General features: G+C 35.9%; 1 protein-coding gene across 1 annotated transcript; it reads right to left on the bottom strand.

Annotated features, from left to right (window-relative positions):
* Positions 1 to 3,624: 3,624 nt before the first annotated feature.
* Positions 3,625 to 16,577, bottom strand: plrg1 (pleiotropic regulator 1). The gene is made up of 15 exons (XM_081360360.1): positions 16,438 to 16,577; positions 16,128 to 16,234; positions 13,752 to 13,888; positions 13,567 to 13,620; positions 13,341 to 13,434; positions 12,227 to 12,317; positions 11,771 to 11,869; positions 11,467 to 11,559; positions 9,633 to 9,782; positions 9,429 to 9,530; positions 9,233 to 9,335; positions 8,993 to 9,101; positions 7,212 to 7,351; positions 6,387 to 6,580; positions 3,625 to 4,828 (listed from the first exon to the last, which is right to left on the bottom strand). Exons 1-15 carry the CDS (start codon positions 16,444 to 16,446, stop codon positions 4,769 to 4,771), a joined length of 1,542 nt encoding a protein of 513 aa, XP_081216486.1. The 5' UTR covers positions 16,447 to 16,577; the 3' UTR covers positions 3,625 to 4,768.
* Between the last annotated feature and the right edge of the window lie 102 nt (positions 16,578 to 16,679).

Genomic DNA, 16,679 nt, shown 5'->3' with positions numbered 1-16,679 from the left:
CTTTGTGACAGGACTGACCATGGTGTGACAGGGTTGACAATGTTGTGACAGGACTGACATTTTTTCCATCAAGCATTCCGAATTACATTAAAATGACCAGATTTTCTCTGAAAAACTAAAAAAACTAAATGTTTATACTTTGTAGTAATATACTAAAAATCTGTATTTAAATAGTGGATAAGTCTTTATTAATAAAATTAATCAAACACAATTAACAATGGGAAAAGATAGTCTCGATTCTCTAATAGGCCTATTATGAGCCACTTTAAACCTGTGTAGGCTACAAGTAAAATTCATTAATATATCCTATATATGTTATCATATATCTTTACCCAGATTCCTTATTGAATCACTAACTTAAGAGCTGTATAATAGAAGAAACAATACACACAGCACACTTGTCTTTGGTGTTATTGTATTAATTAATATTGTTGTACAAAACCATTTTTTAACAGTTGAATCTTTTTTATTTAAAAATTGAATAATGATGAACAAGTAGCAACACATAAAGCACATTTTTAAACAAGTTCAAGATATATTCTTTAAATCATTAACTATTAAATCCTTACAGGTAATACTAAACTGATTCAGTTATGTAAGCTTTTAAAAAACACATAACAAATTGATGTATTTCATGGATCAGCATTTCGACGGCCCGCCACTGTCTTTGCCTCTCCACTGCACTAACTGGTGCCATTGGAATCTGTTTGAATTTCATTGATTACTCATTATTATGCAAATATAGTTATAAACATTTGTTCTTTTTTATATAAACAAAACACAACTTAAAATGCAGCTCATCTTTGTCGCAGACAAAAGAGAGATTTGTATCTATCATTTATGAGCGTTTGCAGCATCAAAATTAAATTGAATCTGAATTGAAATTAGGCGTTTATTCAAAATAAATAAATAAACAAATGTTAGCAGAAGTCAACATATTCATCTGCAATGAAACAAGAAGATTACCTGTGGTATTCACTACAAACAAGCAATGTATCAGGCCCCGTCACAGAATGTCAGGCCCTGTCATAGTGAAATGTGACAGAGCCTGACGTGACAGGGCCTGACAGTCAGACATTTTAACAGCTATAACTCAGCTATTTAGCATGCTAGCATAAAAACTGACAACATTTCAGAGAGTATTTACACAAAGATTTAATTTGTTCCAAATCTAAACCTATTGACATACATTTTCTGGGACATTATAGCGTGACAGGAACTGACGTAGTAGCTCGACCTCAGGTAAAAACATGCAGAAAGGCTTAAAATTACAAAATTCAAGGACAGAAATTACCTCTGGTTGGTGTCAGTGTGTGATGAGAGGCAAATGAGGTCACTTCCTGTGATTTGGGACCTTAAAGACATATCACACACTTTTCTTGGAATCTTTTATGCAAGTGTGACAGGGCATGACAGAAACCCGGGGACACTTCTAAAAAATCAATTTATTTATTATTAATTCATTCTACTGAAGATTTTAATCGAATAATACAAATTATAACATCTTAAATGTGCTATGGTATTGTTTTTTCTATGAATTTCAAATGTATAATTATTATTTATATGATGTATAGAATTGAGATTTGACCTGGGACAGTACATTTTAGGGGTTCTTAATTTTAAAAACTGTTTTTTAAACAAAAATAAAAAACAATTTAATCAAATACATAACATATTCTGTTGTAAAACCCTCTAAATTAATTCACTGTATGACAGTTTTGGGAAATATGTGGATTACACCAGTTTTATAAAACAATAGTAGTGCCAGGACAGCAAATGTACGTTTCTGGTAGAATGTCCCATGTAACACTATCAGTCTTGATTAATTAAAATGTCTGGACAGTTTATTGCCATCAAGTTCAAAGCAATGACTTTTTGTATCTCACCTATTATGAATCCATCAGTAGAGATGTACCTAGTTAGTGTCAGAAATACAACTCTATCTGGAACCTTAACAATACTTTTTGCTTATATTAGGGGTAAACTATCAGGACAAGGGGTAAATTTAATCATTGGGTAATATGTGAATGATTATTAGGCTACCTTCTTTTGTTGCACATGTATTCATTGTATTAACCAATCATAAAAAGGTAAGTTATTTGGATTAGTTTACAAGTAGCAAGATCATTTTCAACATTTTGTAATGCTGTTTGCTGAAATATTTTCTGCATTTGGAGGCATAGTTCACTGTCACTATCAGTTGGGCCACTAAGGCCCTGTCCCAAATGGCGCACTTCATGTGGACTTTCGGTCTCGTGGACTTAAATTGTACATGCTCGCCGAGTCTACGAGTCCGTAGGCCGTCCCATTCAGCATTTTAACGCTCTGAAGTGTGCTCAGCAGCGCCCCCTTTGTACCCTTGAGGCGGTCTTCCGCGAAGCCCGCATAGATGCAGGCTCCACACACTTTAACTACCCACGAATCCTTGCGAAAGGCCAATCAGACAATGGATGGGAGGAGATTTCGCTCACGGATAATTGTTGACATGGCTGAGAAGAAAATATTACGGTTTTTATGACCTAGATGTACATTTTACCAGTTGTTACCTACAGTTTATACAAACATTATGGTCATCGACCAGTGGTTGATGTCTCAAACATAATAATAGTGTGTTGAATAATACGATCACATTATGATTCATTAAATAAATAGAACCGAATGTCAGGGCTTTACTGAGTCATATGTAAACATAGTATGAATATTGAAACTTGTAAATTCATCTAAAACTCATGCACATTTTCATTGTGTTAAAATTGTAATCTTAGTTCAAATGGAACATTATGTATAATTATGTACAACTGTATACATCATTTAAATAAGCATGATGCATCTATTGTCTAATGCCCAGGGGGCATGCACAATATCAAAATATAAAACTGTAAAATTAGGCTGTGTAGTTGACATGGAGATAAGACGTCAGAGCGCAAAAATGTGATTTCTCCTGTCCAACAACAACCAGACTGTTATTTCCCATGCCCATCTTGTACTATCTCTGAGATGCGCCACGCATTACGTCGGAAAGGTCACGCGACATAGTCGGAAGTACAGACCCAGTGTTTACAAGTTTGGAGTATGAGGAACACAATTTTTTTGTGTTGAATGACACACATTTATGTTTTTGTGTCAGTTTATTATTTAAAATGGTCCTTACGTGTGCACATCCTTGATGTTTAACAAAGTGATACATTGAGACTGACATTTGGACCTTCAATTTGTTGGTTGCCATTGAAGTCCATTACATGGAGAACAATCCTGGAATGTTTTCCTCAAAAACCTTAATTTCTTTTCAAGAATATGAGCAAGGAAACAACCTAAACGAATGGCCTGAAGAGTGTTTCCAAACACTGTTCCTGGAGGCACACCAACACTACACGGGTGCTTCTCAAATGGAAGGCTGCGTCCAAGTAAGGCTGCATATCTCGGCTGCCACGTCATCAAGCTCTATCAAACGACATCTCAATTTAAACAAACCTTTAAAGACAGGATTTGTTTCACATCCTTCATTCATTTTTAAGAGAAATTGCCAAATTACACTTTTAAAACAAGTATTCGGTTTCAACTTAAACATCTACTGATAGAAATGTAAAAAAACAAACAAACAAACTTTAAAGCAGTTCAAATGTTGACATCTTACCAAGAAACAATTTAATAGTTTATACTCTATTTACATAAATGAACCACGATGAATATAATTAGACAGGTTGTGAACCGTGTTGTGCTTTTAGGCAAAAAACAGCTGGTCTGGTACAAACATTACTGCTGCTCATCAAACGGCAGCTGTCACAATTGCTAGGCGACAACAGTCCTCCATAAGCTAACACGTCCCATTTAACAATGCTATGTCCGACCATTGAAGGTGTAGCCTTTGAAGTCTGAGTCTTTCGAAGAATGCAGCCTTTGAACTGGGACACAGCACAAGACTAGAAACATATGGGTGATAAAAGGAAGCCTCCAGGAACTGGGTTGAGATTTGGGAAACACTGGTTAAGATGATGGACTAAACTTTAAAAATAAAGTATAAGTTTAAGAATTAAAAAAAAAAGTGAATCAAGTAAAAACTGTTTTCTAAATAAAATATTAATTTTCACAATTGCAGAAACTGCAAAAGCTGATACGCACAGTAGAATATAATACACAAAAATTATATTTGTGAATGAGGGCACTAGAGGTTCAACTTTTTGTTCTTGATTTCATGCCTTTCATGAAAATGTGATGACGATCAGTTCAATAAGATGAAAACAATGGGTTTTAAACTAGGGTTCTTTATTTTACAAAATATTTCGTCAGGAAATATAACATTTTTCCAGACATGAGAGATACCATGGAATAGGATTTTTCCTTTTTTTAAATTTCCAGGAATTCACTGTAAATTGACCAAAAAAAAAAACAAAAAAACATTTGTATTGTGTGTCTCTGATTGAGATCAGCACAGACCTGAAATAGAACATTATTATTCTGTAGGATTTCTTGAAGTTCAGAATGAATAGCTGGGCAGACCGTGTCACATAGACCTGCAAATGGTGTTTGGAGTAGACAGGGATGAAACTTTTCCTCATGTATACAACCGCAATATTCATATTGTTATTTAGATAGGTAGAGCAAAGCAAAATGTCTCATCTGATCTCAAGTGTCTCCTGACTTCACTTAAAGTGTTGTTTGTTAACGCCTTAAGCAGACATTGCCATAGAAATCAGCCAGCTAAAATGTAACAAAATGAAAAGGATAAAAAAAATTAGAAAAATTAAATAAAATTAAAAAAGCAATAACTCTAAAATCTTTTTCTCTTCAGGATCTCAGGTTTCCAATTAACTGGGTGGGATTCTTCAGTCTGAAAGAAAAAAAAATATTTATCAATGAAAAATTAAAACTGAAAAATTGCAAATATCACATCAAGGCAGTTCTCTTCAATCAAGAATTTAAATGTTTGGAGAACTTTTAAATTCACTATAACCTTTTTCCATCATAAACATTTAACAGTCAATGTGTTATTTTAACCCTTAAATCACTGTTTGGGGTCAGGCTGCCCCGACTGGACTTTTCCTTCATTTTTTAAAAGCGTTACCTTCATCTCAGGGGCATGAAACTCTGTGACGTTTCCTAAATAATCTAAACATGCACAAAAAAAACTGGGCTTGATTTGGTTGTTCTAAAGGTGTGTAAAAAAAAATGTTTACCGTTTAAGGTGTTTGGGGTCAAAATGACCCCACATTGAAAATGAATGGGAAAATGAACAAAAATGACTTTTTTTTGTTTGTCAAAAAAATAAAAGTTAATCCATTATAAATCTGAAATTTCTACAAATAAACCAAGGTCTGGTCCTAGAGCATAAATAAAAAGTAGAACGAACACACAAACACACAAATGTATGTGACTGCAACAGAGAGCATTTTTACAGAAATTGGCAAATAAAAAACAAAACTGGCATAAATTAAAAAAAAATTACATTTAAATCAAGGTCTGGTCCTAGAGCATAAACCCAAAGTGGAACGAACTTTCTATCTCATACACACACACAAACATGTATGTCACAGCAACAGAGCATTTTTATAAAAAATGGCAAATAAAATCAACTAAGCTGGCATAAATCTGAAAAATGTCACATATGCAACATGGAACAAGCTTGTTCCCACACACACACACACACACACACACACACACACACACACACACACACACATTACAGGCATGTCATAGTGGTGACTTGTAATGTTTCTGCAAATGTATGTACTGTATAATAATTTGCAAAAGCAGATAATTCAAAATATATCAGAAAACAACAACAAATTCTAACTCTGACAAAACTACATATTTTTATGTATTTCAAAATGTTTAAATAAATATTCACAAAATATATATCAAAGTTGTGAGGAGAAGTTGAAGCATCAAGAAAAATGAAGTGAAAATGAATGAGTCTCTATGGCCCTCTATTGGATATATGTGGTCATTGCACTTTCTTTCTTTAATTATAATTTCTAAAGTTTTTCCACAAACCAGCAGATGTCAGTATTCTATCCCTAACACAGAGAAATGTTCAAAAACTATTTAGATTTAATTAAGATCATCATTTAAGTGATTTTTTCTTTAAAAAAATAATTTTGCATGAGCCAATTTATGTCCTTGTAATGTAATTGTGCAGTAAATAGGTAAAAAACGTCAAAATTTCCACAAAAACAGCATAAATGTATAGTTGAGAAGTAAATAAAAAAAATGATATATAGTTTTCCATATAAATTTTTTTTTATTTCCTTATGCAATCGCTCTTTAAAAGTTTGGGGTCAGTCTGACCCCAAACATCTTAAGTGTTATCCTTTTTTAACAGTGATTATGGGTTAATTAATTATTACACTTAGTTTTAAACAAGTATTACTAGTGAACTGGGAACTTACAGCTGTTTCGTCCTCTTTGTAGACCTTAATGGTTTTGTCAGCCTCTGCTGTTATGAGCCGACTCTCAGACTGATCAAACACGCATGCAAAAATCCCTGACTCGCTGTCCAGAGAACCGGGCTGCACTGCTGCATGAATCCTCTGGAAGTTGTAGCCAGTCCTCCAGTCCCACATGTGAATAGTTCCATTATCAGCTGATGTGAAAAACAATAGAAAGGATAGTCAGAACAAGATGCAACAATTGAGGGACAAAAGTGAATAAAAAAAGGCTGCTTTTAAGTCCACATTTTATGCCTTTCCCTCACTAACTACCCTTCGTCTCTTTCACATGGATGACCATCATTGCTTGAGTTGCACGAGAGCCCACAACTGGCAGAACCCTTGCAATGGGCTTAAATGGAACACCCTAAGCCCTTGATCACTTGGAATCTACTCTGGAGCCCACCGTGGAGACCGGGGTTGCCAATTTATTGGGTGTGATGTCGCAATCGTGTTGCATTGGATCTGTGGATCTGCCTAAGGTGATACATATCAGTAGACTCGCTCCCTCTGACAAAATTGAGTCGTCGAGGGTCTGTCCAAATAAACTTCCCTCATCCACTTGACGAAGCTGAATGCACTTCCAAATGGCGGCCGGGATTCCCCTGAGGGGAAGTGATTATGGAAGTTTGCAAGTATATGTTTAAAAGTGGAGTTAAATGCAGCCCAGACAAGACAAAGAGGAAATAAATGTAGTAGATAAAATTCAATATGGTTTAAATACAATTAATACATTTTTTAGCATGACTGGCTTTGCAACATAAATCGTTTGAAGGAGCATTTCACCTCCTGACACCAGAACACCATCTGAATTGACAGCCAGTGTGTTGATAATGGCATTGTGTCCTGAAAGATTTTGGATGAAGTTCCCATCAGGAAACTTCCACTGCTTAATGTTATCTGGAGAGCCAGAGGCAAAGGTGTACCTGTTAACGAGAGGATATGATTTTAAAAAGACTTTGAAACAGATCCAGGGAACTGGAACTTAGTTAGTGTGGGAGATAACCAACAATATGTAACTGATTTATTTGATTAGGGCCATATGCTTTGTGATATGGAAAACACAAACTGAATTAAATTCGACAAAAAAAAATTATACGACAAAAAAAAAAAAAAAAAGGTCAGAATATCTTTTTAGCTCTTTTTTTTAACTGGATGATTGAAATAATACATTAATATAACTTTTTAAGATAATAATTCTATTAAATTATTGAAAGCAGCATTATATGTAGTATCATACTAAAGGTCCTTGCACACCGATTCTCACTGAAATTTTCGCACTTTAAAAAATAAATACGACCTCACGTTATGTCAATCACGCTTACACTGCCTCCGAAACTCTCATCCATCATGAAACAAGTAATAAAAACTCAGTGAGTGTTTTAGCGCAATTTTCTGACGTCATGGGATCACAACACTAACGCCGCCTTCACACTGGCAGTTGAAATCAGCTCCGATACGGCAGCGAAACGACCGGAACTCATTCATTTCCTATGGAGATTCGCAGACCGCATGCGAATGGGTCCGAACCAGGTGCGAACGAGTGCGGTGCGGAAAAAATCGTGTCCGTTGGCCATCCGGATGCGTTCAAAAAATGTAACTCTTTCGAAAGGCTACGGACGGTTTCTATCCGAAAATCCCAACGGAAGTTAGCGTTGCTATGGTACTGATAAACAAACCTGGATTCTTAACTTTTAATAAAATAAATAATGATTTTATAACGATTAGTTGTCATGTGATTTTTTTATTTTCATGATGTTTTAACGTTATTAGGGCAGTTAATACAATTAAATAATTCAATATTTAAATATACTCGCTTCCGACCACTGATCTATATAATGACATGAAAACCCGAAGTCTCTAGGTGGTCTGGTTGAGGAGTAGATAGAAGTACAAGTTTGGTGCGCACAGACAGAACAGAAATCATGAGTTAACAATCGCAATTTTGTCCGGTGGAAAATTGCGCTAAAAATTCAGATCGGGTTCGATTTTCTGCATTTAGCGCATCCATAGCAAGCATTTTGATAGGTGTTTTGACAATTCAGAGCCACTGAATGACGAATACAAAAAACACATAAGCTTAAGATAAGCTTAAAGTTGAAGCATTAAAATTATAACTTATAATTAAGGCCTATAGAAATATAAAGAAAACTAATAAAAAAGACAAAACTACATACCTTAAAACTGACTTTTTTTAAATACGAACAATACTAAAATAACACTAACTTACACAGTGAAACTGCTGTAAAGTACGTTTGCAAAATTATACTGTAAAGCTCTGAATTGAAGCCATTGATCTGATCAATGAAATTTGCGCTGTACATAATTTAAATAAACTAAATTTAATGTTAAAAAAAACATTATGAATACATTTATTTTAACCATAAAACACAATCCAGTAAAAATGGAAATGTGGAATGGAAATGCAGATTATGGCAAGCTAAAAAAAATATGACAAAAAATAAAGTGCATTTCATAGGGCCTTACTTTATTACTTTATTCCGTTTACAGGTTTCCTAAATTTATTAGTCATGTTTCTTAAAAAAAGGACTTTTTGTTCAACATACTGCCTGGGATGGAGCACCAACGCTCTGACAGACTTTTTGTGGTTAGTCAGTGTGGCTCTTGTCTTGCCAGCGATCAGATCCCAGAGTCTAATGGTGGTGTCATGACTTCCTAAAGACAGGATATAAAGCACATGAAACATGAACATAACCTAGAACAATACATGGCATTTCCTTGAAAAATGCACCAGCAGCAGAAGTCTGTTCAAAAGGCAGTGTCAAAAAAATAAAATGTAAGCATACCTGTAATCACCTGTGGCTCAGCGCTTTGACATTTGACTGTAGCCACTGTGTTGGTGTGTCCAGAAAGGGTGTGAACATTTGCCTTGGTCCTGATGTCCCAAACCTACCACACACAGAAAACATACATTCCACTTTGCATAACATGTTCATGATCAGATCACACACACACACACACACACACAAAAAAGTGTCATACCCTTGCTGTGGCATCTCGACTGCAGGTCACCAGTACGTCAATGGTAGGATGGAGGTCGAGGCCGTAGACTGCACTTAGATGACCGTGATAGTGCCTTATTACCTGAGGACAACACAAAACTCAATGTATCTATATCGGTCGGTATCTTTTAGGTAAAGCTTAAAATGAATGCACATTGTTTGTATTTGTATTTAAAGTATGTACCTTGTTATACTCTAGATCCCAGCATTTAACCTGTTTGTCCTCCCCGCAGGAGAACAGGTAAGGGCTGCGTGTGCTGACGGCCACGCCTCTCACCGTGCTGATGTGACCCGTCAGAGACAACTTCAGCCTACCGCTGGCAAGATCCCAGATCTGGCATTACAGAACAAAAGCTTAACACTATTCAGTGATACAATGTATCGGCCAAAAATCAACCGATTGTTTAAAAACAGCCAATGATCAGGGCCAATTATATCCTGTCAATCAAAAGGGTGAGGAAAACTGCACGACTGCAAACTGCAACTCATACTGTGTGGGAAGAAAATCTCTTGTGTTGAATTTAGGGCAAGTTAACGAGACAATAACGCTTTAACAGTTAAAAAATAGCGACGTGAAAATGCAGGCTTTATTTGACCATATGAATTACCCGTAGTTCAAGCCAGGGTGCTCTTAAATGTGACGTAACAGATCCATCACTGAGGCAGTAGCACTTTAGTTCAAGAACCAGCGTGGAGCGAGTGTCTTTTTTTCTTCCACTTTAATACAAATTATATCTAGAAAAAAAATGCACGAATATCAGAAGGTATGTTGAAAGATACAGTACAACTTAACGAAATCCGTATCAAGACTCATGTAATCACTCAGTCCGTTTCAACCGCGGAAAAAAGCCAAAACAGCTTGTAAACAATATCACTTAATGTTGCATTTACCTCATGAAAGTTATCCAGTGTTCACAGTTTGTTAGTTAGCTAGCTATAAAAACACTAGAGAAAAGCTTATTTACTGTTAATTATATATTTATGTTTGAATAAATTTGCCATGAAGAAGTGTTTATAGGGGTCATATAATGGTAAATGCACTTTTACAAGTTGATTGTACTGAAATGTGTGTTGGCAGTGCCTGTACACAACCATCATAAAATGATAAAAATCCATCCAGTGTTTTTTTTTTAATCTTCTTATAAGTTTTCCCCCATCTCAAAATTGACACCCCTCCAACGATTGTTGATTGACAGCAGCGTTTCAACACAGACCCACCCTCGCTCGTGAGCGAGCTGTCAATCATAGTCCGTGCGGACCAGCGCTGTCATTGTTGATACGCTGGAGCACTGTCTAGGAGCAGAATGGCGTCTAAGCGATTGTGGTGTTCTGTTCTTGGGTGTAATAAGGAACACTGCAGTCATTTTGATGTTCCTAAATCCGAACCGCTGAAGACGCAGTGGCTGAGTTTGTTTTCAAAGGGGAATATTCCCCACGATCAACGTCAATGCTGTCATGTTTGCGCGAATCATTTCACACACCAGTCTGCTTTACAAACGAGGGTCAGTAAAGCTGGTTTTGCTAAGCTGCTGCTCCTGAAAAAAGGATCAGTACCAATTATTCGTGTTCCTTCTGCACCTCCATAGAAGAAGTGAGTGTAAAGTTTTATTAACCTTTATATTAATATTTATATTAATATTTGCAAATCGCTTGCTGCACGCTTCACGATGAATGCGGCTGTTTACACTAAGGGTACATTACAGCATGTTTTCTATGTACGACATTCTCAATATAATTCATAATCCCACGTTCATAATGAACAACGCGTTATGGTTATTGTGTTATTAAAAACGGTGTACGCACAGAACAGAGGGGCGGGGTGAGCAAAGCTCATTATCATTTAAAGACACATGCACTTAAACGGCGTGCTGAAAACAGAGCTGTTTTTGACCAGGTAAAATGAGTGTTTTCTTACAATACTAATGAGAATTTTTAATTGAAGTATATTACAAACTTTAATTTAGATATATATGTATATATAAAATCATGCTGCCCTAATCTGAAGTCACATAGATCACCTTTATTGTTCTGTCTGCTGATCCAGTTACAAACCACTGGTTTCCAGGCTCCACTGCTATAGATCTCACCCAGCCCAGATGGCCACTGATGACCTGAGAGACAACCAGAGAAGAACATCATTACCAATGAAACACCATCACTGTAAACTGCCCTTTTGGACCTGTGCGATAATGGTCTTTAAAAATGAATCCACAGACATATAACATAACATGAAGCACAAAGACAAATTTTCTATGCACGAGTACTCAGGCGTGATATGAACAAACATGCTGATTAACTCCTGGAGGGAGACAAAGCACTTACTCTGTACAGTTTCCATGGTGGATGCCACTGAGGTTTGGGCATGGTAGGAGCCTTTCTTGGCACCAGGCCAGAACTCTTTGTGCCTCCTTCCATAAGAGACTGCAACAGGAAAAAGGAAAAGCTGATGTTTCATCTTTGAAAAACTGTGCAACCATCTACATACTGACATACAAAATATATATTTTTTAGGTATTATTTTATTATTTTTTAGGTTTAGGTAGCCTACTAAAATACACATGGATAAGGTCAGTCATCTCTCATTCATGAAATGACATTGGAATCAAGGAAACAAGCTTTCAAGAAACAAACAGAATTGAGTGGATGGAAGGTGCTTCTGATTTTAAAATCTATTATTAAAATCAAGTTCAGTAACTGACAAAACTAATTAAAGCACCTAAAAATTACTAAAACTTTTAAATGAAAACTGAAAATACAAATATGAAAGGTGGTGCTCACCAGTGCGTGTTGTGGGGGGTGAGATCTCTCTGCACCTCCTGCATGTCTGTGGATATCTGCCACACTGGCTGCAGTTCGACTGGCTTCCTGCCTACAAAGCAAAGAAAAATAAACATCTCAAAAACCTAATTTGCACTTTAATTTGTTTCAAAATGATCAAACAAGTGAACAGCACTAAATACAGGAGTAGAACAAGGTCCAAAATGTTTGCAATTGAAACACAAACCACATTCCTAGATATTCAAAAACCCATGCGATTACATCACAATTACAGTGAAAACGCTAAAGCACCCTTTAAGGGATTTTGTGTTTATCTTGAATTATCCACATGTAAATTCACTTTTATCCGTTTAGTGGATAGGCTGTGGATAGAAACTGAAACATCTTGTTTACATTTTCTTTTTAAATCAAGAACAGAGTAGGGGTCCAGTATTAACCAAAATACAACCAAAATCATGATATTGCTAAGTGCAATTATTAAATCACAAACGCTGCCATTTAAAAATACATGTACTGCTTGTTTGATAGTGAAGCACGGCACCATGCTCTTTTACGCACGAACAGCTCATGATCCAGTATTTTTAATAGGAGTGCAATGGATCACAAAACACAAGGATCATATTACATTTTTGAGTCATGGATCAGCAAAATAAACAACAACAAAAAAACACTTTTCTATTCTTTACTTAAAGAAAACACTAAGTTCTTCGAAACCATAGCAAAAACTACAAGCCTAACTAATAAATTTCAAACATTATTAAAGGCAAGTATACAGTCAGTAATAAATTAAGAACAAATAAACAAATTACAAGCATAGATAATTGGCAGGTGTAGCAAAAAGTTTGTTTTAGGCCCTGGAGATGGGTATTTTGAGAAATGGTGTGCATGTGTTTGTTCAAGCCATGGAAGCGCAAATAAGCAACACTCTCAATGCGCTACTCTCGTTGCCCGGCTCAGACCTGAAGTGCGTGCACGCAAAGCCGCCTTTCAGACAGCATGTGATTGCAAAATCAGTTCTCTTTCAAGGTCAAAGGAGTAAACTCCTTAAGTATACCTGGGCCTTTAGAAGAAAATGAGAGATTGTAGTGTGAAGTACTGGCATTTAGCTTAGTACCTAGCTTGAGAAGGAGGAAGAGCCAAAGCCATGGAGTGAACACCTGCTTCACTGGGCATCTTCTGCATCTGTGTGTCTGCAGTGAGGGCCACTCCTGAAAACATTAGAAAAAAAAATTTAAAAAAATAAAAATTTGATTAGGCCTCGGAAGAAAATACAGTGTAAAATGTTCAGCATCTAGGTTCTCAATCTTAAAGGAAAGGACATTGAAAACCTCAAGTCTTACCTGGAGCAGATGGGTATGCATGAGTTCCTGTCACCAAGTAATCTGGACTAGTATCTGCATTAATAAAAGTAAAAATTACAGTAAATTGAATCGATGTTGCTGATTTCACTAACAAACCTTTTGAGAGCTTCAAATCACAAAAAATAAACATTAATACAACAAAGGCCAAAAAGAAAGAGACGTACCAGGCAGTGGGTATTCCGGCTGGCCATATGAGTCAGAGGCATGGAGTGGCCCTTTGTCTCTGCCCTCTTTCAGCACAGGCATGTCTAACACAGGTCTGTACTCAGTTTTCATCTTCACTGCCATCTTCATTTTAAAGCTAAAGACATTTAAGGAACAAGTAATATTAACTAGCATTGTTTACGCCACAATTGAAAAAAGATAAAACAAAGTAATCGCAACTTTCAATATCATAAAATTTCTTTATTTTCCCCCCTTCACAACCGCAAGTTTACATCTCACAATTCTGACTTTTTTGAATTGCGAGTTTTTAACTTGCATTTGTTTTTATAACTCAATTTTCAACTCAACTGTGAGCTTATATCTTGAAATTCTGACTTTTTTTAACAATTGCAAGGAAAAGTCAGAATTGTGAGATATAGTCGCAATTACTTTTTTTTTTTCCCCATGGCAGAAAGAATCTTCTATAATAAACAGCTTGCGAAATGTTAGTGTAAAACTTCAGTCATTAAGTTACTAGCCCAGAAAGTTATGCTACACTACCTGAAGAAAAAAAAAAAAAAGTTATGTTCAATGGTTACATCAAGAGCGGTTGAAAAAATAGTTGCAACACTCCCATAGAGTTACATAGGAATTTGAAAATGCGTGTCCTGGGGGAAACATTAGTTCCAGCACTGAACCCCACTGATTTGAGTTAATGAAATTACTCATTTTTTGACATTTTAACTGTCATGAGTCTATAAATAGTGGTATTTTTAAGTAGCTAGCTTTAGTTGTTTATCGTCAGTTAATAGCTAGTTAGATTTGAATTCCAGTTAGGCTATATAACGTGAGCAACTAGCATAACTAGATGTCAGTTTGGTTTAATTTACATCAAATTAATTAGAGTTTTTGTCATTAGAGTAATTTAAACACAAACTATCTTCTGTGATTATATTTGTTGTTAAAATTAACTACACTTAGTATAAGACCGTATCGTATTAGTACACCTAATTTCAATGGATGGAATGCCATTCTTTACTATGTGTGACTGTATAATATGCATGTACATTATATGCGCATGTCATTGTATTGTACATCCTTATTTCTGTGACCCAAGCATTGTCATAAGCATTTCAAATCCCAGTGTACCCTGTATGCAGTGTGCAAATGACAAATAAACTACTAACACATTTTCATCTTCCTTTACTACTCTCCGATCTTTCCAGCAGCAACAGGCTCGACTCGACTCAAGGCCCGGTCTGGGGAATATGACATGCTCTGCTTCCAGTTGTGGAATGTATTGAAATGCATTTACTCAAGTACTGTACTTAAGTACAAATCTGAGGTACTTTACCTGAGTATTTCCATTTAATGTTAGTTTATACTTTTACTCCACCACATCTCAAGAGGCAAATATTGTACTTTTTACTCCACTACATTTGTCTGACAGCTTAAGTTACTGCAGTAATTACTTTTCAGTGTACAATTTTTCATACCATTCTTGTCCAGTAAAAAAACGTATCTCCAAATGTGGCAAAATTACGTGTTCGTGTTCCTTTATGGCTTGAGAAAATGATTCTACTTTTTTAGCAAAACCACCTATATTAAGCCCTGAATGAGTTTCTATAAAGACTGCCCATCGAAGGAAAGGCTTATCTACCCTCTCCCAGGATATATTGTATATAATAAAATGTTTTGTTGGGTGCAATTGGCCGCCTTGATTATTTTGCACCGTTGCTCAAACTTCTTTCTTCGGTTAAAGTGAGCAGTGGCTGGTATTAATAGGAAAAAAAATATATTCACTTGTGCATACGTATATGAATGATTATAAAAATACTAATTTAATGTAAATAAATGAATATGCATTAGCTTGAAGTAAAATTTAATAAACAAATAAATCTATTAATGGATACAACTACATAAAAGGTAAAAAAAATAGATAATAAAAAAGTAAATAATATTTGCAAAAATAAAAGTGTCTTTACATAATTTATAGCTGCCTTTTAAATTTTAGGATGGGAGTTCCTCGCATGAATGTGATCATATATGGCGGTCAGTGGCATCTAAAAGTATGAAAATCCCAATCCCCCTTCCATCCTAAATTAAACAGAAAAATATTAATTGTGTCACTCTACGGCTCAAAGGAGTGTTACTATAACTGTACTATATTGTTACATATATGTATACTAGCTGCTGCTATCTGTCCCGCTTAATAAAACCATTCAACTCAGATTTGTTTGGTAAATTGAGAGCTGCATACGGAGCGATCAAAGGCTGTCGTACCTATCTTTTTCAACGGCTCTGGCTACATTGCATCACCACCGTTCCAGATTACCGTTCTACGTTAATAAAACCGAGAGCAACAGGATGGTGTATTTATTGTGTATTAACGTTACCTCTGTTCGTCCAGCGCTATTGGTTTAGCATGATCCGACACAAACATATCATGTGTCCTTTTCAAAGAGCGAAACACTAGCGTGTGGACCGAGTGCTTCTGCACGTCCTATAGGAATAAAACACAGAATATCAAAATCAGATGATCGGTTTAGTCATACAGAAATATGTTACTATTAGATTTGTATATCTAGAATAGCAAACATGTGCAGAAATACAGCACGCCGCTTTCATTCACAAACTATTCACGAAACTATGCAGCTTGACTACCAATCTGAAACACTCGCCAATTAACCAAATTCACCGCTTTACCTCAGTCATGTTTGTGGGTTCCCCAAAACACGAACAAGATGCTCAAACTTAAATATAAAAACTTCGCCACACACCAAACAATCACAACCTGAACCGGATATGAACACAATACTTCCGGCCGCGACAAACTGTCTTCCGGTAGAGCGTTACGTCAGAATGACACAAAAGTCCGCTTATAAAATGGAACTACATGTAAATAATCTGGATTTATAAGAAATGTAGGCTACACATTTATGCAGTAA

This window comes from Scardinius erythrophthalmus (assembly GCF_964197995.2).
Source record: "Scardinius erythrophthalmus genome assembly, chromosome: 3".
In the NCBI taxonomy this organism is placed as follows: domain Eukaryota; kingdom Metazoa; phylum Chordata; class Actinopteri; order Cypriniformes; family Leuciscidae; genus Scardinius; species Scardinius erythrophthalmus.
This window is presented reverse-complemented; position numbering and strand designations above follow the sequence as displayed.

Excerpts from the sequence above, each read along its gene's own strand:
- plrg1 (XM_081360360.1), bottom strand. Across the intron at positions 12,318-13,340 it reads CTTCCTCCTTCTCAAGCTAG|GCAGGAAGCCAGTCGAACTG; the intron begins GTACTAAGCTAA and ends TTTGCTTTGTAG. Across the intron at positions 9,336-9,428 it reads GTCGAGATGCCACAGCAAGG|GTTTGGGACATCAGGACCAA; the intron begins GTATGACACTTT and ends TGTGTGTGGTAG.